Source organism: Pelecanus crispus, chromosome 3 (genome assembly GCF_030463565.1).
Source record: "Pelecanus crispus isolate bPelCri1 chromosome 3, bPelCri1.pri, whole genome shotgun sequence".
Classification (NCBI taxonomy): Eukaryota; Metazoa; Chordata; class Aves; order Pelecaniformes; family Pelecanidae; genus Pelecanus; species Pelecanus crispus.
In genome coordinates, this window is record NC_134645.1 from 20,028,659 (window position 1) to 20,052,715 (window position 24,057).

The 24,057-nt window shown below is 40.4% G+C and overlaps 1 protein-coding gene across 1 annotated transcript in view; it reads right to left on the minus strand.

Moving 5' to 3' along the window:
- The window catches only part of B3GALNT2 (beta-1,3-N-acetylgalactosaminyltransferase 2), a 29,342-nt gene that overhangs the window by 2,360 nt on the left and 2,925 nt on the right, over positions 1–24,057 (minus strand). The window contains exons 2-9 of the mRNA XM_075708375.1: positions 16,605–16,752; positions 15,168–15,268; positions 13,870–14,063; positions 12,419–12,514; positions 7,297–7,407; positions 6,541–6,619; positions 5,080–5,263; positions 3,252–3,377 (exon numbers count right to left, since the gene is read on the minus strand). Of these exons, the coding sequence (XP_075564490.1) occupies positions 3,252–3,377; positions 5,080–5,263; positions 6,541–6,619; positions 7,297–7,407; positions 12,419–12,514; positions 13,870–14,063; positions 15,168–15,268; positions 16,605–16,752 (1,039 nt within the window). The remainder of the gene's footprint in view (positions 1–3,251; positions 3,378–5,079; positions 5,264–6,540; positions 6,620–7,296; positions 7,408–12,418; positions 12,515–13,869; positions 14,064–15,167; positions 15,269–16,604; positions 16,753–24,057) is intronic.

Consider the following 24,057-nt stretch of genomic DNA (forward strand, 5'->3'; position numbering starts at 1 on the left):
AAGGGTGCAACCCCATCCAGACTGAGGGGCACCCGCTTTGCTAATCATTTAATACTTCTGTAGTGATTTCAGCATTGTTCACTACGTCTCACATTTGCCTTACATGAAAACTGTGACTACTAGAGAATTTACACTTGAAGATGCCACCCCTACATAAAGCTCTCCATAGACATACAGAAAAGATGACATTTTGTCCAACTCTTCCAGCACAACTTGTCACTTCTTTTTGTCAGTAACCTAATAAAATTACTTAATACCTTAAAACACCATTTCTACAGCAAGACTCACCCAACTCATTTTTCAATCTGGAGAGGCAAGCATTATCGATCCTTGGAAGGTCATTCAATGGCTATTCTAAGGCAAGCCTGGAAGTCTTGTTACTTGAACACGAAGCATGTTACACCTCACAGTGTATCTCAGACCCCAGGAAAAGGGGAGGTTCGTATTACAAATGAAACGTATCTTCATGGAAAACGTATCTGAATTTTCTTTTTGGCCTAATTAAGGTCAAGAAAAGGTGCCATTCTGAACTCCTGCTGCTTTCCATAGCGTGGTAGATGAGCTAACTTCAGTGAGCTGCCTTTTTGTTTACAGCATTCATATTAGATTCAATCTCCCTCAGAAACAGCTTGGTACATTCTACTCCATCACAAATTTGGTCATTTGCAGACATGATCAGGGATCCATCAAAGCCTTCTCTCTCATGCCTGAGGGTGACTAATCTTTTGACTGCAGTTTTAAAAGAACATGATGTGGTTTAACCCCGGTCGGCAACTAAGCACCACACAGCTGCTTGCTCACCCTCCCCCCGCAGTGGGATGGGGGAGAGAATCAGAAAAAAAAGAAGTAAAATCCATGGGTTGAGATAAAGGCAGTTTAATAAGAGAGCAGAGAAAGTAATAATAATAATAATAATGATAAAAGAATATACAAAACAAATTATGCATGATGCACAATGCAACCACTCACCACCTGCTGACCGACGCCCAGCTAGTCCCCGAGCAGCGATCGCTGCCCCCCAGCCAACCCCCCCCCAGTTTATATACTGAGCATGATGTCATATGGTATGGAATAGCCCTCTGGTCAATTTGGGTCAGCTGGCCTGGCTGTGCCCTCTCCCACTTTCTGGTGCACCTGGCAGGGTGCTAAAATGGGAAGCTAAAAAGTCCTTGACTAGCGTAAGCAGTACTTAGCATGACTAAAACATCAGTGTGTTATCAACATTCTTCTCCTACTAAATCCAAAACACAGCACTATGGCAGCTACTAGGAAGAAAATTAACTCTATCCCAGCTGAAACCAGGACAGAATAGAATAGCAGTAACTTAAGATAAGTATGTTCTCTCCAAGATGAGCCAAAGTTCTGAAGTAGGATACCTGCACTGTTTTGTTTTCCAGCTTGCAGTCCTGAAATGCTCTAGATGAGCTTTTTTTAAATGGTGATTTAAAATTAATGAACAAACCCACCACACAATATGAAGTGGGAGACACAAAAGGGCTATTAACTGAAAGCACACATAAGTACTGCTCAATCCAAAGTACTCCCTTCCCAGTTTCACTGAGATCTCATCCCTGGTTTCTGCCGGAGTAAGTTGATACTTTCAGAATTCACAAGCATGCTGGTAAGTTTCTCTAAGAATACAGGAATTAATTATCAACAGATTATAAGGAACACTGGACAACAAACAAGAAACTTGAGAATTTCTTGAGAGAGCTTAATAAGGTGCAGATGAAGAATGCAAAGTTTGAGTTCTCAGATATGTGCTCTGAGGAGCAGAAGGAAGGGAGGCCACCAATAATGTCACCTCAAAGGCCAGATATATTAACCTTCTGCTCAGGAAGTGAAGGTCTCCACACACCAGAACCAGCTCTCAGAGAAGCCTAACAGCATTTCATTTGCACTTTCACCAATGCTCAAGTCTAAATATACAACCAAAGGTAGGAGAGCTTAGAAGGGTTCCCCAAAACCACTCAGAAGACTCCTCTACACTCAGTGGTTACCCGCAAAGCTGAACACATAACCAGAAAAAGCTAGCCGAGGAGTAGGCCCATGGTAGGCAGCAACTCAAAGGCAGGGACACCTACCTTTGCATAGGCAGGGATGCCAAGGAGAAGTAGGGCAATCTCTTTGGTATCACAGCCTCAGCTCTTACAGCCAAGAACATGCTCCAGAAGAGCTTTCCCTACAGCAGCTGGAACAGCAGCCCAGGCAGCTTATACGTAGTGCTGTTTTTCCTTTTGCAAGTTGGTTTCCATCTTGTCGTCAAGTTCCTGACCTTCTACATTGCTAGAATGAACCTATCTTACCTTCACTATTAGCTTTGCCTTGTGGTAAAGGTAGTCCCAAGAAAATTTAACAGGCACCAGGCAATCAGGGGTTTTGTACAGGCTAGAGAACACATGCCCACCACTCCGATCTTTGAGGTCATCACAAGATAGCCAGCTATTCTACGCACTTTTATTATATCACTTTACGAGTAAGCAACAGTCCGTGCCAGATCTGTGAAGCAAGACACCTTTAGCAGCAAAGGGCAGCTTTTATTCTGTAAGCAGATGGCAACAGGAAGACACATCATCCTGTTGGGCTATACGGAATGTTACAGCAGCGTAGCGTTTCTGCTATATTGGATGTTATACCAGTGTAGCAATGCATGCCATGGATGGAAGAGAAGGGAAGAGATGGGCTACTTTGATCCTCCTAGTTATTTGAAGTGTAATGCAGGCTGGGGAACTTCACTGAAGAATTCATGAATCAGACCTACCATTTCAGACAGCAGCAAAATGGGTAGCAATGCCTGTTCATTCACATACTTCAAAATAGAGTGCAGATTATAAAGGCAATTTTGTTTCTCCTGTCTACCCTATTTCCTCAAGCCCACCAGAAAAATCACAGTGGCTTCAAAAAAAGTAGAATTTGCAATTCTAGTATGTACTTGCATTTTAACTTTAGTGTACTGCTGGAATACTTTTATTTACTTAAGTACCATGACAAAGACATATACAACACGTTTTAAAACTCGGTAAGGTATTCAGCAAGTTCAACTCATTGTAAAGGCACACTCTGGAAAGCTACTGTAAAGTGCTGATTTCTGTGTTTTGAGACTCAAAGTTCTACACATACGAAAGTCCTGCGTTTTATAACTAGCTTCCTTAGGCAGAAAAGGGGAACCCACATGAAAACAGACTTAAAGCAGTAAACCGTTCACTAAAGACATGGTATTTCTTAAAGATGAGTTAAAACACACAACTCACTTTCCCCACCAAATGTTTGGCCTGTCCAATTTTTTCTGCATTATCCTGTTAAAAACAGCCTCCAAATCAATGTAGCAGTCATCATCTGTCTTCAGCAACAAATCAAAACTCGTCGACTCAACTGTCCTGTAGCCAAAAAGAAAAGTGATGAGATGCTGAGCTGCAGCCCACAAACTACAGTTACGCAACAGTACACTCTGCAATGGTTTTTTTTGGGAAGCAGAGGGGGACAGAGGAAGGAAGGAATGTCTTTCCTACCCGTGACTTTTAAATGTTTTCCCTATTGACCAAGGCTGACTGCTTGTCCTACAGAAAGGAGATGCAGCTGCATCCTATGATGATCTTACAACATGGATTTGTGTATGAGCTGAAGAAAACAAACTTGAAGTTTTGTTCTCTGGGACAGATGGTGGATTTACTAATGAATCCGTCTTAAACATTATCAACCTCAGAAGGTTCTGAATTGCTTCTGATGAGGGCAGCACAGCTGTCAAAAGCTAGTGGCTACACATCAGTAGCCTACTCTTCAGGATGAGACAGTCAGCTCAAGGGCAATACAACTGCAGAAGGTTGTAAGAAACATCTGTGGAAAAAAACTTGGCACTTACTCTTCCTCAGTAAAGCACCCTTCAAATACAAAAAAAGTAATCTTTAACTGTCTGAAATAGTTGAATATCTGTCACTTGTAAAATAACCAAAGCAGCTTAAGATTCTAGGGATTATTCCTTGGTTGATTAACAAACATTGTTTTTAAGGGTAATTTCTCTTAATGGAAAGGCATTTTCCTTAAGCCTTTTATTACTAAATCTTGAAAAATTTGCTAACCTGTAAGAAATTATGACAAAGATCTAAGTCTTGACATTTAAACTCTCTTTTTAGAACTGAAAGCATGGTTCGTTTTTTGTTACATTCATAACCATGAAATTTGTTAAGTAAGTGCATAATCCTACAAGCAACTAAAACTGTCAGCTATATTTCTTACTCCACAGCAAGATCAATTAATTGAAACAGTTGTCTCAGAGTAATGGAAAGAATTGCAAATTAGAGGCAATAACTTCTTAGATTCACCACAGACAATGTAATACACTATGAAAATTCTTCCTCTCAACCTTCCGCCCCTCCCGTACACAAGCTTCCTACCCGTCCCCTCTGCTCAGCACTGGTGAGGCCACATCTGGCGTAGAGTGTGCAGTCTTAGGCTGCTCAGTACGAGAGAGACGTGGGCATACTGGATGGAGCAAATCCAGCAAAGGGCCACCAAAATGATGAAGGCACTGGAGCATCTCTCCTATGAGGAAAGGCTGACAGAGCTGGGACTGTTGAGCCTGGAGACGAGAAGGCTCAGGGGGGAGCTCGTCAATGTATATAAATACCTGAAGGGAGGGTGCAAAGAGACGGAGCCAAGCTCTTTTCAGTGGTGCCCAGCGACAGCACAAGAGTCAATGGCCACAAACTGAAACACTAAGTTTACAAGCTGGCCAAAAGCCATCCTTTAAAAGACTAAAGTTGCTAGTTTTCAGTCAGAAATAAAAGAAATTACAAGGAGACATGAACATTTTCACACCTGGACTCTTAGGGCAGAAGCCTGTCTTGCCAGCTCGTGATTATTTGAGGCACCAAGGGTCAGCATTCAGGAAATACAGATCCTGTTATTTTATTCATTAGATACACTACATGCCCCAAAACTGTGAGAGAAATATACAACTTACTGAAGTAAATCACATAAGGTATGTATTTCATGGAACCTGTCAAGTAACGTAACATGCTGGATCATCTGGCACTACAAGCAGCAACATTCCTAAGAGAAAATGCTTTCTTTTCAACTTACCATCGGTAGAAGTTCAGCAGTTTCGCTGGAACATTTCTGTAAGTGTCAATAACATCTACAAAAACAATATCGTCATAGGTACTGCTTTCTTCCTTCAACAAAGCATCTTCTTTTTCAAGATTTTTTATATGACTTGTAAACCTTTCTGGGCGAGTATGGAGGCTTTTTAAAAGGGCATCACCTTCTGAAAGAAGCAGCATCCATCATTAAACAAAGACACATACCTACATACTATTTCACATTTCTCTTGGATCATAAATGACATACTGACAAAATGAATCTGAAGAAGTGTTCAACTCTATGTGGTTCTGAAAATCTTACAATTAATTCAAAAATTTCTATAAAGGTTAAAAGTTCCATAACAACAAAGAAATATATTTTTGCATAAGGTCTGATACAGATTACACAAAGTTTAAGTAAAAAAGTATTATCTTCCTTTTCAGTAATAAAAGGACTCAACTTTTTAAGGTTCTTTAATATAAAGAGCTGTCCGGGACGTCAGTATTACTCTTACCGGTAGAGTAAAAAGGCGACTGTTATATCAATTACCTAAGCATATATATCTAGCATTGAAAAAATAAAGCCCAAAACAAACAACAAAATCCTATGCTATGTAGCATAGGTAGTCCCTGCTGAATTTCATCACATAACTGACTGCAGATAAAAGCTAAAAAGATATTGCAAGAATACTGAACTTCTTGGTAAGGAGATAGTTTGTGGCGCTGAAGAACTTTTTGACAAACAATGGAAGGGCTTTAGCACACCTCAGTTCAGGCTCCTACACAGATGGCAAGACAACAGGACTGCCCAATTTATGTGTGCCAGGCCTAACTACAAAAACACAGGAATAACGCTCTGGAAGTCACTGCTTATGTTGGCTATGATGGACTGGTAGGAATACATCAACTCTAGTGCCATGTAGACAAAATCTTAGACATTGGAAAGGACTCCTATAGGGTCTGTGAACATTCTGCTGAAATAGGTGTAAGCCAGCAAAAACAGAGGTGGAAAAGCAGGCTATGTTAGGTAGTCACTGTCAGTAGTTAATAGTAAGCATTTTGACTCAGTGCTTCTAATTGTAAAAGTATCAGGACTGGAAAAAATGTGAAAATTATCAGGGAAAGATTTCTTGCGGACCACATTGCACAATATTTTTTTACTTGGGTCTGGGTAACAAAAAACAAGGACAGAGAAGAGAGTCTAGATAAAAATGGTATTTCTGTTAATAAAAAGACAAAGGGATGCAAGTCAATTGGAGTGGCTGACAAAGAGCAAGCAAAGAAACCATATCAGGACATTGACCTTTGGCATAAAAAAACAGAAAAAATTAACTGTTTCTAGTAAAAGAAAACTTAAGTTGATCAAGATCATAGATACAGCATCAATTTTACCTCAGAAACGTAATTTTAAATTCCTGTTTTATCATAACATCAAATGTGATGCTCTGTTTTGCAGACTTACCTTGAATAGTGTAGATAAAACCACCTGCTATTCCCTCCACACCTTCTGTGAGTTCATGTGGCAGTGACCCTTCCCCTGCCTGCTAGAGACAGATTAATGGAAAGAAATAATTTAGTTCATATCCATTACTGATGTGTTTTCCCCTCTGATTTTAAGGTAAGAAGTTTTCTGGCAACTGAGAATCAAATTAATTTAAAGCTCTTCTGGTTTAGGTACCTGCATGATGAAAGACTAAGATTTGTAACTGTAAAGTTTTGTGGCATTTTTTGAAGTTTCACCTAAAACTAGCAGAATCACTGAAAGTTTTAGAAAACTAGTTTTGAAGTTGAGAGCAAAATGTAAAGTTATTCTGGCTAAATTACAATAGCACAGCATGTTTAAGCAAGCAACATTTTGACAGGAGACACACACACTGCCAGAAAGCAAAGAACAGGCTTAATCCCATCGACTGGGATTTTAGCACAGGATTTCTGACCCACATTTTGCCATCTCTGATATACTGAAACTGCTTCACACCTGACAAAGACAAAAGGTGAACTTTACTCCCTTCAAAATAAAAGAAAATGCCACTTACTAGCATCATTTTTTGCAAGCCTTTGTCCTTTTCCCAGGCAAAGCAAACTTCCCCTCTGAGACAACAGGAGAAGCCCAAATGAATTAACAATTTACAGAGAAACACAGGAAAGCAAAATGCTAAATACCCAAGACTTATAGGAAAAATAGAAACATGGTGGAAAGGAAGGTGAGGTGACTCACTGTAATGACTCTGAAAACACCCCCTCCATCATTCACCATCACTTTATGAAGGTTTCTTGAAACAAGGCCCTGAAGATCCTGGCTTTCCCACACAATGGTACCTTCAAAACTCTGGTAAGAGAGCAAAACACTGTTATGCAGGTATTCAAAGACTTCAAAGGATGAAAATCAAACACTTTGGGTTTTTTTAATGTTAAAATAGTCAACTTCACACAACATATAGCTTGAATGCATAACATAGATGTTTTACACTTCAATAAAAAATAAGTTATACATGAAAGAAATACATCTGTGAAACACAGTAACATGTAATCATGCTTTTAAGACTAATGAATCTCTATACTAGGAACATTAAACTTTTAACAGAAGTCTAGTGTAAAAGGCTTTGGCTTTCTAACATCATTAAGATGGCATTTAAAGGTGACCTGAAGTGAATTTTTAAAAATCAACTATAAAATCCTGCATTACAAAGAGAATACGTTAAAACAGATTTGGAAATAAGTGCTGCTTTTTAGTTATCTGCCAAAACCGTAGATCAGAGACTTGATCCTGGCACCAGCAAAACTCAAAGGAAAACACAGCCACCTTTATCCTGGCAAAGCTGTCACAAGCTACTGTAGGAGAGTCACAGAACTCTGACCTCACATCTTGGCTGGCTGGGAAAGCAGGGAAAGGAGGAGAAAGGTAAGTGAGTATCTTTAAAATTTTCTGGTTTTAGCTGTCAATTTAAGTTATGTCACTCCATGGTTTTTACATAGAATCATAGAATCATAGAATCATCTAGGTTGGAAAAGACCTTTAAGATCATCCAGTCCAACCATTAACCTACACTACCAAGCCCACTCTAGACTAATCAAGGGTAGACCAGGCTAAACCATATCCCGAAGTGCCACATCTGCCCGTTTTTTAAACGCCTCCAGGGATGGTGACTCCACCACCTCTCTGGGCAGCCTGTTCCAATGCCTGACCACCCTTTCCGTAAAGAAATTTTTCCTAATTTCCAGTCTAAACCTCCCCTGGCGCAGCTTAAGCCCATTTCCTCTCGTCCTATCGCTAGCTACTTGGGAGAAGAGACCAACACCCACCTCACTACAACCTCCTTTCAGGTAGTTGTAGAGAGCGATAAGGTCTCCCCTCAGCCTCCTCTTTTCCAGGCTAAACAACCCCAGTTCCCTCAGCCGCTCCTCATAAGACTTGTTCTCCAGACCCTTCACCAGCTTCGTTGCCCGCCTCTGAACACGCTCCAGCACCTCAATGTCTTTCTTGTAGTGAGGGGCCCAAAACTGGACACAGTATTCCAGGTGCGGCCTCACCAGTGCCGAGTACAGGGGGACAATCACCTCCCTGCTCCTGCTGGCCACAGCATTCCTGATACAAGCCAGGATGCTGTTGGCCTTCTTGGCCACCTGGGCACACTGCTGGCTCATGTTCAGCCGGCTATCTACTAACACCCCCAGGTCCTTTTCGGCCAGGCAGCTTTCCAGCCACTCCTCCCCAAGCCTGTAGTGTGTATGTGTGTGTGTGTGTAAATTCTTCCATTTAAAAGCATTTCATCTCAACTTAAAACTAATCCACCTAACAGTCCAACTATTACCCATTTTATGTAAGACTCTCCTGAGGACCCCTGAGAACACGCAAAGGGACAAGTGGTATAGAGTACAGGTAGTATTACATTTTTTATTTTTTTAAAAGCAATTTCACCCTTATGACAAGGTAGTATAGAATAGTTGTAGGATTATTATACTCCTGACTGCCAAATGGGCACATTCCATTTTGTTTCTCCCAAATTCATAGGAAAAAACACTGGTAGCTAGAGTGGACCTTGGAACAGAGAAACAACTTGTTTCAACTATTTGTAGATGCACACCTGTTGCTGTAGAAAGCCTGTTTACGTGTACTAACCTCTCAGCTCTTCCCCATTTCATCTTCCTTGTGCTCCAGAAACTCTCCAGTTACTGACACACCATTAAGTCTAGCTTAGAGTTCAGCTCAATTCTTTGCTTTCCTTTAGAAGTAGGTCTTAACATCTCCAGCAGTCTCGGTATTTAATGACAGCTGTGTATTTCAGAAGTCTCCCATTTATTATTTATAATGCCAGCTTTATAATCTAATGATGGAGCTAGTCAGTGTTTATTCAAGCCTGACTTGCATGCTCAATACCTTCCCCTTGTTTGTTTAATTACCCATCAGTTATCAAAACAAATGGACCACTACTAAGATTTTTTTTAGTGGCAGGACACCCTGCACAGTAAAACCCACATGCTCAATTTCTCTATTTGCAGTGGCTGTCATCTCTCATTCCAATGTTTTTTGCTGTAGGGATTGGGCTCTAATCCCACTTCTGTGCCTTGTTTACAGACACAACCTTTGGTAAGTTGTTTAGTGAGCCTGAGAGTCCTTTCACTCCTCAGCAAACAGAAACATTAAAATTCTCACCACTGTGACTATTACTGATACTGACTTCAAACACGTACCAAGAGTCTTAATCAGTTATTACCAGTGAACCTCAGTGCTAGGTGTTCTAAAGCTGCAAACTATCATTATTTTCCAGGTTGAGAGACTTGTAAGCAAATTTTCTAAATTACTTTAGCCTTCAGCTATTCTTACTCTAAGCCGCTTAATGAAAGCTGAGGCCTGAAAATGCTTAAAGCAAAACATTAGTGGCACACCTGAGACTACATCATCTGTTTTTCTCCATTTAAATTCCAGCCTTGTTGCTGCCAGAGCGCAGTGGCATTTACAGTGAATACCGAACAGGTGTACTGACATAATGCAGCCCTGCCAAACTCCTTTCCTAATGTTAAACAGTGCTGTGCTTTTTGTTTCTCCCATTATTCCCCATTAGTAATACAGAGTATGCATAGTACGGAGTCCCATTTTCATGCAAGCGGCCTGTGGCTTTTTGACAAAATAAGTGCATTGCTAAGACTTGGTTGTAGGAGCCCCTGTGTGAGTCTTATTTATCTGCTAGCGGTTCTGCTCTTCTGCGCTTTCAGTTGTTCCAAAGCTGAATGATCGATTCTGTCTTTGACAATCTGGCCTGCCAGATGCTTATTCTAATGCTGCATTTCCCTCCCTTTCCCTAAGACAAGCAGAAAGAGCAGCACTTCAGCTGGAAGATGAATGAAGCTCTTCAGCAGTCTGTACAATCCATCACTTCTTGAAGGTGGAAAGGCAAAGAATAGATATTGTCTCAGAAATCATCTTGTGACAATTAAACAGTTCACGAAATTTACTGCTCTCAAACAAGTAGATAGGAACATGTGGGTGTTCTATCTCCTCTGAATCATCTTGTATGGTGCAGCATCCTAAGTATCACAGGAGACTACATGCTGTGCGTAAGCCCTATTAATCTACATTAGAAACACCATGTTATCCTGTAAGCATTCAGCGCATGACACGTATCAGATTAAGGAAGCCCACACAAAGAAATATATGAATACTAATATTCCCTTTCTAAATGAACTACTTCCCATCTGCCTTTCAGGAAAAATGCAATCATTTATAGCAAAATTACAACTGCCTAGAATTTTAGTATCTCAGAACAAAATCTTACAGGGAAAAGGTTTACATGTTATACTACCAAATTACTGAGTAACCAATACTGTTTTTTAAAAAGCAGGAAAACCCCGAATCATTTTGATATCAAATTAGATTGTCAAAACGTATACACAAAATACTGCAAGAGGTCTGCTCACCTGAAAGGTCTCCTGCCAGCATAACAAACTTGCACAGTATTCAGTAAAAACTGTTTAAGATGATAAACCAATTAATCAGCTGCAGATTCCCCTTAAACAGAACAGGTTTCCAAATGCATTCATTCTTACAGAGCCAGGGGAATAAACTGGGGATTAAACTGGCCCCAAATGTCCTCTCCTCCCCCTTCAGTCTTCTCTTGCTCCATTCTTTCATAAAACACTTAATTTCTTGCATAACAAAGCAACCCAGACCCAACTTACAGAAACAGCAGCAAGGGTCCAGTCATATAGGCGAGTATTTAAATGAAGGGAAACAGCCTAAAATGGCAGCTGACACATCTAGTGAGAGATCACTGATCCACCAGGAATAATTCCTCGTACCTGGGAGGGTCTGCTGAACTAGAAGTCTCATTCTGAGTCAACCTGCGTTCACTAAACGTTCTCTGTAACAATATCAGGTTTTTTCCTACCTATATTCTGTTCCTTCTGTGTTTAATCACCTTCCTTCCTAAGCAGCCACAACTAGGTTCTATATCTCTACACCAAACCCTATTCTTGGACTGCACCCATGATCCCAAATAGGATTAACAAAAAAAGGACTTTAAACCCTGCCTCGTTAGTTTAGCTAATGATATCTCAGGACAAGCAAGAACACTAACACTTCCATTACTGCCCAAAAAGCGGTCTTCTCCCACATTTCTGCAGGGCACCCACTTTAAAAACCAAACAAAAAACCAAACAAAAAAACCACTTCAGCCATGGGATGGTGACAGGTTATAAAAACCCAAATGTCAGTCTTCCGTGCACCACATACTCCATCTAGTATATTACAGATAGACCCTGCTACAGATCTTCTTGAGGTTTTGATTCTTGTTACATGGTTCAATGAATGAACAATTCCTCACTAAGGCATAACCAAAATTTCAGTAGCCCTCAAGTAAGCGCTTCTTGATGACAACTATTCAACTAATACTGCCATTGCAAATGTAACACACAGTATCTTGCTGTTATGTCCAAGACATCAGAAGCAGAAACCTCTTTTCCCTAGAAACTTGAGCCACCCTCCCCTCCCTATCTTGTGTACTAATGCCTGAAAAAGCAGGAAGGATAAAGAAGTGTCCCATTCTCTGGTAAACTCTCCCACAGAATTGAAGCAGGTACAATTTTCTCTCGGAAACTGAAAAGGTTTCTGAAATTGCTGCTATTTGCCAGTGTAATTTTTTAATCAATTTGTATTTTTCAGGCATTTGCTTTATAACTACTAGTGATAATAAGATGGTGAAAAAGAATTCTGGATTTCAGCATACCCCCCTCAACTAGAGGTTTTCACTTGCTCTTTTCTACCTCAAGCTAAGGCCAGTTTTATCAGTTGGTCTCTCCAGCTGACTTCAAAGAACTGCAGGCAGTTCCAATAGCGCACATACCTCTGGCAAAATGAACTGCTCTACTGGCTTGTACCACAACCTGTTCACTTGCACTCCACAGCTTGGTGGACTAAAGCGAGCACTGAAGAGAGCTTCCTGTGAACAACAGAAAAGAAAAAAAGAAAAAAAGAAAAAAACCCACACATTAAAAGTACAGCAAGATGATGCAAATCTTTATCGCTCAGTTGGTTACAATGGAAAGAGCCTTATTGATTGTATAAAACTTAGTGAAAGTTTTATTCTCACAACATTCTCACAGACTCCACAGAATTCAAGTGTTGGATTGATACGGTGGAAGCAAGCAACAATGGAAGAAGACTGCAAGTGCAACTAGAATCCAAGCAATAGAGCACATCATCTGGAAGACTCAGACTCATCTCCCAGTCTACAGATTTTCTATCTTCTGTTTAAATAGCTGGCTACCATTAATGGCGACAGAGGACGCTGACCCCTAAAACTTAATTGCTACTATATTACATAGGCCACCAAACAGCTCTTAGATAACAACAAACAACATAAAGATGCTGCATTGCCAGATTCTCAATCTTCAGAAAACAGTCTCCAAACACTCCTATGATACTAATTTTTCTCCCTCGCTGGAAGTAAAAAGCTAATGCAGATCAAGTTATTAGGCTCTTAACGTTTAGAATTCTACCATTTAGCAAACAAAGCTGATTACAGTATACTTTTTCCTATTATAAACCCAACTCTTTGGAAGTTCATCATAAAGGCCATACTTCAGTATATTTCCTGTACTTAATTTTCATTATTAGCTTAAATTTAAAATTCTTTCTACTGCAGCATACCCAGAAGTCTTGAAATTGTCCTATCAAGTTATTGGTAGAGATAAATGCAATATACCAAATGCAACAATCATGCTCAGTGATTTTTTTCCTCCAGGTTAGTACTAAGCTATTCTATCAAACCCATACCAGCTTGGGAGTGGGGGGCATTATCATTGAAGTTTGATTATTACCTCTAAATAATACCTGTAAATAATACCAGTTTCTAGAAATCTCAAAATGTCTTGCCAGAAGGCAAACAAGAAAAAATTACAGCTGTCCTGCATCTCTCTGCTTGAAGGCACCAAATGTGTCTTTCTGCACATGTGTTTTAAATATATTCAACAGCTTAATTCTTAATACCTATCAATACTTTAGAACCTCAAAGGCAATCAAAATTGTGTCTTGGAATTAGATGTAAACACTCTTTCAAAAGGGCATTTAAATTAACTCACAGCACTCTATGAACCTCATCTTTTCATCTTTTGCACTTGTGTGTGTGTATATATACCTGTGAAATAAGAATTTACAATGCAACAGAAGTATAATTCATATGCTTGTCAGTTAAGTACTTCTCTTTAAACCATCAACACATCATGTTGCTTTCTGCAAGAACTTAATCCACAACATGTTTTAGTCCACTTTCAAAAGACAACTACAATACTCTACCTCATGTTCTGCCTGGTACAGTTTTACAGTGATGTTCCTCTGGAATCCCACCCCATCAGCCTCATAAAATACCCCAAGACTGGTAATGACAATGGGGTAAAGTACACGAAAGTTCACACTGACAATTCTGTCTTCAGATAGCACAGAAGGTACATCCTCAGGGAGACTGAATGCTTCAATTTCCTGATTCAAAACTGCATGAAGAAGAAAGGACAGAGGTAATGTGAGAAGACTTCATAGTTCTTGAACTGGATACACACAAAGCACACTGGATACACGCAAAGCATTCTGACTCATTAGCATGGCTTGCAAGCGCACAGGGATAATCAAATGCTGGAGGAGAAGAAAATACAACTGGCTGCAGACTGCAGCAAAGAGAAACTCAGAGTGATGCCACAATCTGCCGGCAACCAGCAATTGCAAGTCAATGTATACAGATCCACAGAGAAAAGATTAGAAACACAATAAATTAACAGAGTGAAGACAAAAATGCTATTTGGTTGCATGAATACCTGTATATTAGCATATTTAAATAATTATTCATGTATCAAAACGGCATACACCTCCACTTAATTCAGCTGCCTGCTTTTTGGCATTATTTCCTCCCTAAGCCCTGAGGTACCATTTATTCATGGGAGATTGGTTAAGCAGTGGATGTTGCCATTCAAAAAGAAAGTTTTATGGTGAATCATAGCCTAAGTGCCAAGCAGTCCTTGGTTAACTTGCAATTAAAGAACAAAAGTTAAATAGAAGAAAAAGGTGACAGGAAGAGTTTACAATTTTAGTTAGGAATTTTTATATGGCAGCATTTCATTTTTTCCCCATGGAATATTTCTTAATTGTTCCCCCTCTAGGGCGGAATCTGAAAAACCTATCAGCCAGACTTGCTTAGAGTTCACTTTGTCACAGAGAAGTCCACCTGAGACTCAAGACTCTGGCATCTTGCTTCTGTCTTCACATATGACACTGGACCGAGTCATTCCAGCTCTCTCCAACTTCATTTTACATGGGGATCGAGTGAAAATGTGCATTACATGGGAGAGACTGTCCCCCAATGCAAGGAAAATGCAAATCCATTAGAAGTCAATGGCCTCCCCTTCACACCCCCAAAGATATCTCACTTTCTTGCCTGCACATGGTACTTAAAGGAAGGTTGTGGAACTGTTAAGACAGCAAGTTCTAGGTTGCATTTATTTTCAAGACTGGCTGTCTCAGTTAAGCACCCCGAACTACTCTGATAATGAAAGATGATTAGTTCTAGTTCAGATCAGAGAATTTTTAAAAGTTAATTTCTATACCTGGGTTACTGATGTTCAGAAGTTTGCAGGAGTAGGGGTCTTCTCTGTCCTCCACTGGCACAGCACAACCATGCGCACCTATTATAAACTTCACAAGGACACTAAAATAATTTGGTTTTATTAACACCAGTTCTCTTCCCTCCTCCCTCCACCTTCAATAAACTTAACTCATCACATTGGCCTGCCTTTCATAGGATTAAGATTTTGAACCCCTTAAAAATCAGCAGTGAGGGTCTCTGTGTAGAGCAACCACATTAATCCCCTCATAGGGGCTCAATTCCAAACCCACATTAGCCTTTTACATTTCATAATGCAGGCACAGGAAGATTGGCAACTAGGAATGGGATTCAAGACAGCTAGCACCCTAAACAGAAAAAGACCCAAGGCAACACTGAAATATCCTGAAGCCCTGGCTTTCCCTGCCTGGCTTTGTTATTAATTCAAGATTGTTTGAATATTCTGCATTCAAAAGGCAATGAAATAAAATAATAAGAAGAAAAAAGACACATAGCATCAAAGGAGGAACAAGGACTGCAGACTACCCGTTACGATGAAATGTCTCAACTTCGGGTTGTAGCAAAACAACAGGTTGCTCTTTCCAGCCCCAATCATGGTTGTGCCACAGTCAGGAGACAACAAGCAGTATGAAGAGCAAGAGGATCCACCTTAGCCCAGTCTTTCACCTAGCAGCTAAATATCCTCCTGGAACTCCATATAAGCTACAAAAGGTCACATTTTTAGATGACTGAAGTAGCTATGCTTCACTCCAAACTGCACGCTGACAGCAAATTTGTGAACGGTAAATGGCTTTCAGTGCAAGGGAGGTACCAAGACGTGAGGCCTATCAAGACAACAATGTTTCCAGGGGTGAACTGCAGCAGAACTTTCTCAGCCGGAACACAGCTGTCTGTAAACTGTCAGGTCCATGCAAGCAAGCAGGAAAGGTTCTGCTGGTCATTCACACTGCAGCAGTTTGGTGCACCTGGTGCAGTGGGAAATAAACTTGAACTTTACAGTTGAGGCTGTTGTAAGAGTTTTTTTGTGGTTCTCTCACCAAATGTGATCCTGCCTGCTTTTCAAGTATCCTGGTTTACTAAGCATTTCGAGTTGCATACTGTACAAAGCGTACATCGCAACACAAAAAAGGGAAAGCCTTACACATCAGTAATGAACAGTGGCAACTAATTGCAAAAACAAACAGCAGTGAACAGTCAAGCAATTACATTTTATTCCTTGTATAAAAAATAGTTCCAGCCCAGAACAAGCAGTATTCTTATATATTACTAAGCAGATTAAATATCAGGGTACAAGATGCTCACAACTAAAGCAAAAAAAGGAAATACTTTAAAAAATAAATTTAAATCAAGACATTTAAGCATTATAGTCTTTCCCTGTGCCCCCTCACAAAGCCCCAACTTACAAAACACTAGAGATTACCGTTGGCTCAGTGCAGGATGATGTTTCAGGTGCTTGAACCAAGTGTTCCTTATAACACTGCGCAGTTCATGATTGTGTCGAGCTGACAAAACACCTACAATAACATCATAATGTTTCAGCTTCCACTGAGGAAAGAAGGCCAGTGGACCTAGAAATATAAAGTGACAGAGATTTATTATATGCACGTATTACCACAAGCCTGAGTTGCAAGCAATAGTTAAAATGCATCTCAAACGCAAGAGTAGTGGGAACCTGAAACACTAAAAACAAGAAGTAGAATTACTATTGCATTCTTGGTTCAGAATCAGGGAAACATTTTTAACATGTCAAAACCTTCCCTAGCAATCTAGGAAAACCTTACTGGAATAAACCAAGCAAGTCACTGCAGGTGAACACAACTAAGAAACCGTGACTCACAAAACAGGCAAGAACATAAGCCTTGGTTTTGACTGACAGCATTTTCCATTCTTTAAATATTTGCCTGCCTATCTTACAAGCAAACTGCCCCCTGAGAACATGCTCTTCCTGGCCTTCTCTTTCCTATCAGCCATCAGAAACCCTGTGGGCAAGACACAAAGTCCTACTGTTCCCTCTACAAAACCCTTGAGACAGTCTGGGCCATCTGCTTGCTCACTGATACGTCCTCCGGCATGATTTACGCTAAAGCCTGGGGGCTTGTCATCACTGGTACCAGGCCTTCACTGTTGGATTCACCATTATTACACCTAGGAAAAAAAAAAATATTTAAACAAGGCCTGCCAGATTCAGAAATATGCCCATTTTCACCCTTCTTTTAAAAACTGCTGGATCACCCTTCTGCCTCACCATTTCAATCTAGTATGTCAAGGCCTATTGTTTCTAACCTTTTCAAGTTGAACACCACTCTGCCTTCACACAGGGTATTACGTCCCTACACAGGGGAATGCTCTGGCTTTATTCATAGCTGGATGTCACCACCAATACTTGTAATCCATGATTTAGCTTGTGTTGTTTTCATTTAGAGATCAGGAAAGCTGGACTTGATTTCAAGCAAGATTATGACCAGATAGATACCTGAGAAGCTCTGACTTTCAGCCTGCAAACAGTCAGGCAAGTAGCTAAAGCGAATTTGCATAGTTTAATTTATTCTAGAGTTAAGAGAGATATATATTTAGCTTTAGCAAAAGATTGCTTTCCTCTCATCTCACTAATTTTTTTTCATTAGGCTGCAGATAAAGAAAACAAATGTAAATGTGAGGGCCCTCTAAACTACTGCACACAGCATAGACAAGATTTTTTTAAATCTAATTTTAAAGAGACCAGAAATATCTCCAAGTCTGTATTGTGTACTCCCACTAGAAAGAATTGAATTATAATCCAGATTCTACCTTCTGTACCGGCATCCTCTTTCGCCACTTTGAAACTGAGAAGATATAGGTCTTGTTACAACTGCTCACTAACCTAGGGCCTCACAGCACCCACCACAAGAACTGCTGTGCCAAATCACACCAGACATCTATCTAGCCTTATATTCCATCTTCAGTGTGCAGTACGCAGTGGAGAGGCCTTGGCCTTGCTCTGTGCTGAATCACGTCAAGACATTTCAGAACATGGGGGTTTTTTTGCTGTAGGGTCTATTGATAATGGCTTGCACCTGACTCCCTAGTCCCAAAGCCAAATAAAACAGTGCTCTGCAATTGATTCTCAGAACAGTAGAAGAGCAGGGAAAGTACAGAGCAATGTGTCCATGGACAAACCTTTCCCAGTCTACTTCCCACTAAATATTTTAGCTCTAAGCATGCAAACACTGATTTTCAAGAAAAAGGTTAAGTTCCACAGTTATTTAAATGAATCTGTACTGATAACAGCTACAAGCTTATCAATAACTTAATCTGAACATTAACCTATTAAGAAAGTTTACATCAGCTTATGCTCAGAATGACTTAAAAACCCAAGCAGCAAGCCCCTAGTTCCATTCCTCAGTTTTTCACTGAAGTCAACTGTTACATCTCTGATAACAACCATACACTGAATTGGTGGCAGGGTTCAAGAACATGATTTGTTTGCTGACAGACCTAAATACAAACCTACTGCCCTATATAACATCTGGAGAAACTTGTAAATCAAACACATTGCTCAATCTGAATACAATTTTAGTTTTCCTTTATGCTGGTAAACACGGACTATCCAGAACCTCTGTATGTTTTCAGAGGCCATTATGTAGTCAAGATCCGCCAGGTCTCCACAACAGCAGAGGTACATGAGACAGCCACATGTTTATAAGACTACAACATCATAGCAAATTCCTCTATAGTCTCATAATTCTTTCTCACATGTCCCCTTTCTTTCCTCTTCTCCCATTCTTTGATTATTCTTTAAACAGCCTCTGCAGCCTTGACCGCAAGACTTCCGATATAAATCTCATAGCAGGACTAACGTGTTTTGTAGACTGCACATGAGGTATTGTTTACACAGATTTGATTTTTAAGATATCACTTTTAATTAGAAGCAGAACCATTTCATTAAACCGAAATTAGAGAAAAATAAAACCAAGAGCATTAGTCTATGGGGTGACTTGACTCAGAACAGCATAAGTGGGCTTAAATCAATTTAAAACAAAAACTAAAAATAAGATACTCAAATCAAATATATGTACTTTTAATTCATTCATATTTTATAACGAGTGAAGCCTGTCCTTATGAACCATTCACGTGGGACCAATGTTAATGTAAGGGATGCTTCAGAATTAGTACGCTACTGCTTTTAGAACAGACAGCTCCTTGTTTTAGGCTGTCTTCAGGCTTAGTAAGGTAACATTACAGCAGTCTATATTCAGAAGATTGTCTTCTCTGTCTCAAGGGTTATGACATTTTACTTTTAAAACCACTGAAAATAGAAAAAAAAAAAAGGAACACTTACTTTCACAAAAGCCTAACGAGTAAGCTCTCTGCTTGTTAGCAAAGGTTTCTACTTCCTATGGAAAAAACATTTGCTAAACTTTCAGGAAAAGAGATTCATATGTCTCTCTCTGAACTAGCACTATTAAAAAAAAGGGGAGATAAAGTCAGAGGCACAGGGAAAAAAAAAGACTAAGGCTATTATTCATTTATAAGGATAATTCAGGTGATGCAGCATGAGTTAAGAGAAAACACTGCTGACCCCCAAATCAATAATAACAAAGTATTTATACAAGCAATCAATACTTGCCACTGGGGACCAAACTTACTTATCGTATGTTCTATTTTTGAACGTTCTTAGGCCAAAATGTTAAGCCTTGGTAACAGGCTTAAAAAATACATACTATATTGCTCTTACCTTGCACTGGTTGTGCAAGGTAATTAATCCTTTAAATTTTCCAGTTACAAAGACAAAAAAAACCCTTTAAAGTTTGTAGTTTGTGAAGGCGAGGGAGGGAGAAAAAGAAAAAAGCTACATACCACTTTCCATGACAAACCCTAAAAGTGTTGCTAACCAAAGGGATGCAGAAGGAGAGGAAGCCTTTCTAATTCAAAGGTCACACTATCACTAGTTGCGTTGCTTTTGAATTCTTGCTGTCTAAAGCTGCATCGCAGTTGCATCACGCAGCCCAAGATCTCAAGTAGCCAAATGTGCAATGCCGACCCTTCTAACACTGCTACTCTTCTAGCATCAGGAACAAAATTGCTTTCACTTCGCTGTTTTGCTTGAGGCTGTTAACCCACAGCAAAAGCTACAAAAACATGAAAGGAAGCAGTCCTCTCCCAGCTGCTGAGATCCATTTAATTCTGTACAGCAACTGTAAGGAGTACTTCTGCCAGCTCTAAGCCTACTGAAGTCCAGCCTGCCAGAGTCCTGTGTCACATGGTTAATAACAAGCTCCTGCTGAAGCTTTCTTGGGCTGGGGTATTTGTAAGGACAGGCTCCTACACAATTCTCTGATGCCTGACCATACACATATTTCTACTAGTACAGTTTTTCACCTCAGTATGAGCTGCAGTAGGCTTTCACAGGGTTCTTGGTCACCAATTTTCATGAAACTTGGTGAAAACGCTGGTCTTTGGGACCTCCACATGTCTGTCAAGCTTGACTGAGACCTACCAACAGATCAAAGTTAGGGAGAGATGCAGGAAAAGGTCAACAAGTGCCTACAGAGAGCACAAAGCTTTACCCTTAGAAGACAAAGCTAAAGGGGCAGAGGTGTGTCTCCTGCTGAGCTGGCCATGGAAAGAGGTCACTGCTGACAGGCAGTCTGCTGGCCTTGGTCAGATTTTAACCACCTCAGCGGCAGTCAACAGCTCTTGAAGTTTTTCAAAATCCCAAACTACGAAGATTAACATGCATCTCTTCTTCCTGTGAGACTGATTCTCAAGTAAAATGTCAAGTTAAGCTGTTAATTATATTTAGTGTCATTATAAGGAGATGAAAAGATTGAGAGATCATTCAGCTTGATTTTGTCAATAAACAGTGTAAATATGATCTTGCTGCACATATCTCTATTGATGAGTCCTCTACCAACTACTAAATTCGCCAGTCATTTTCAGTTAAGTTTGACACAGTGTGTAGACCCCACGTTTCATGGAACTGGAGTGGACAGAAAAAAGATTCCTTGTTAGTGCCCGCACTGAGAAACACAGTAGTGTAGGGCCTACCTGCACTATCAGGCACCAGAGAACCTCCACTGGAGACTGCTAGAATAAGAAGGCTGGGCTTTGTATCTTCTGCTACCCATGCAGCTACTTTTTTTTTTTTTTTAAGGGGGGGAGGGGGGCCAGAATCAATGAATGGAACTAAGTAGGCCAGGCAGAAGTTATTAAGAATATTCTCAACTAATCCACCTCATATAATAAAACTAAAAAGAAACAACACCCCCTTCCCACAAGAAAAGAAACCACCACACATTCCAGGTTGTTATCTGCCTATTCTTGTGAGTTTGCAACTACATTCCTGTTTTTAAATGCCTTTCTCTTTCTTCTGTACTACTCTGTGAAAGATCCAAACACACACTGAGGAATTAACTGAATATAAAGAAGGTTTGTATTCACAGAATGCTGACACACACAGAAAAAGAACAAACCAAAGAGCAGAAGCAGCTCTTTCCCCCTCTCTAATCTTCTTCACTTTAAGTAATCTGCTATAGCTCATCTGCATTACATGTTTCTTTGCAAGCTGAGCTATGTGACCCCCCTCCCCACAGTACCTACTTTATACCAGAGCTAAAATCACCAAGATGTGCTGGTTGCTGCAGGAGCAAAGTGCTCCTTGAGACAGACAAGACTTCAGACAAGCTTTTAAAGAAACTTTAGAGACTCAAAGAGGAAAACCTCTGTAGGCAGGTTTTTGTTTTTTTTTTTTTTAACATCAACAGCATTCCCTTAAAGAAATAGAACAGCAGGGTCCTTCTGAGTTGCAAAGCGACAACAGTAATACTGGTGGGATGATGGTGCTCTAAACACCATTAATGATATAGCACTTGCAGCTTCTAGACAAATCTGGGAACAATGGCCAAAGCATTAGAAGCGTAGACACAAAGGAATAAAGCAAATCCTCTTTGCAACACCAAAACCGACCTGTTTGTTTGGGTTTGGGTTTTTTTTGGTTTTTTTTTTTGGGGGGGGGGGGTGCAGGGGGGAGGAGCACAGCATCTTTATCCTTTGAAAAGCAGTTACCAATCCCTGATGCCATGGGAAAAAAGCTCCCAAGGAAGGCTACTTGCTCCCTCCTGGCTGTTCTACTCAGCAGGCAATTTAGAAGAGAACCGGTGAAGAGCTTCCTTCAGCCACGAACCATGCTCTCCAGCTCTGGCAGAACTGGTACTCTGCCCCCTGCTCCAATGCCAAAACACAAAAATGCGACTCCAGTGCTACTCATTAGTAGTTTGCAACGTCTCAGACATCAGCCCACAGAATAACTGCAAACTAAAAAAAATCAGTTGGAAAATACTGTCAGCTTTGTTGTGGATTCTTTGTCAATCATTTCATGCCCATCAAAGGTGAGGGGGTTGCTTTTGCCAGGGATGGCCCATCCCTGGAAAACAATGTTATAGTAAGATCTCATACATCAAGGCTGGGGAACAACCGGCACTTCAGGCAGAACTGCACAGCTACTGCCAATGCCAAACCTGGCCTGGTGATGGAAGGCTGCCCAGAGAGGTGGTGGAGTCACCATCCCTGGAAGTGTTGAAAAAATGGGTAGATGTGGCACTTCAGGACATGGTTTAGTCTAGTCTACCCTTGATTGGTTTAGCGTGGACTTGGTAGTGTAGGTTAATGGTTGGACTGGATGATCTTAAAGGTCTTTTCCAACCTAAACGATTCTATGATTTCCAAGGCCATCAGCCTATTAGCCTTTACATGCTTACGAATGATGAAATAACTTTGTGACCAAGCAACATACTACTACTCCCTGACAGACAGGCTTAACAGATTTCAAGCAACATCTTTTCTTAAGAAAGTATCACATTTTGCCAGAATTTCTCCTCACAGAGCATGGCATCACTCATAACCTTAGAGGCTGATTCTATGTTTCGTTATTTCAGTACTGAAAAGTGAAAAGCAGGTTAAGCTCTCCCTCCTTCTCACCTGTCACGTACACAGGCTAGTCTGTGAGGGGGACAGCCCTAATTCTGCAAAGCACATCACTAAGCATCAGCCTAACCAACCCTGTATACAGTTCCATTAGGCCAGTGCCTGAAGAAGTACATGCCGAACCACAGGACAACAGATGGCATTCAAGCAGTTTCTAGAAAATGGTGGTTTTTAATGTTGCATAATTATGCACTAGTAAGAGAAGATTGATTCTAACAAAACCAAAAGGGCCAATTCTTAGCTGCCACACACCCCCAGAAATGTAACAGGAATAACGTCTTAAAGGGCATTAGCATCAGCAAAGAAGTAGCATATTCCACTGAATGTGTGGGGCTTTCTGATTAGGCACTGTAACTGAAGCCCTACAGTGAGTAATTTCCTACTCAATAAGACTTGTGCTATCAGTTAAAACACACAATTAGCAATGAATCCACCTGGAGTGCTAAAAGCAGGTCTGTCTGTTCTTTCTCAAGTTTCTGAGGTCATTTTATAATTAGCATTTATCTAAGATTTTTACAAAAATCAACCAAAGCTTCCTACCCACGAACTTCCTTTGGATAGCATTTGTTTGTTACCAGTTAGACAAGGACTTCAATTAAACCTAAAAGCACATTCTTGCACAAGTCTTGCTCAGAAGTATGAATTACAGTCCCATTAACTGGTGAACAAACAGAAAGCAGGGAGCCACCGCAAGTCAGGACACCGAAGCAAAGGCCAGTGCCTCTGGTCTCGGAACTGATCCTATTTATTTTTTTCCCCAATTAATGAGTACTGCCTAAAAGAAGTGTACTCTATCTTCTGTGACACTGAGGTGAAAGTAATGATGAACACAGAGAAAGTCAGAATACTGCACTGGGAAAGAAAACTGGGGGCCGAAGCATGCAGGCAGGCTACAGGCCTTTCACATGGGC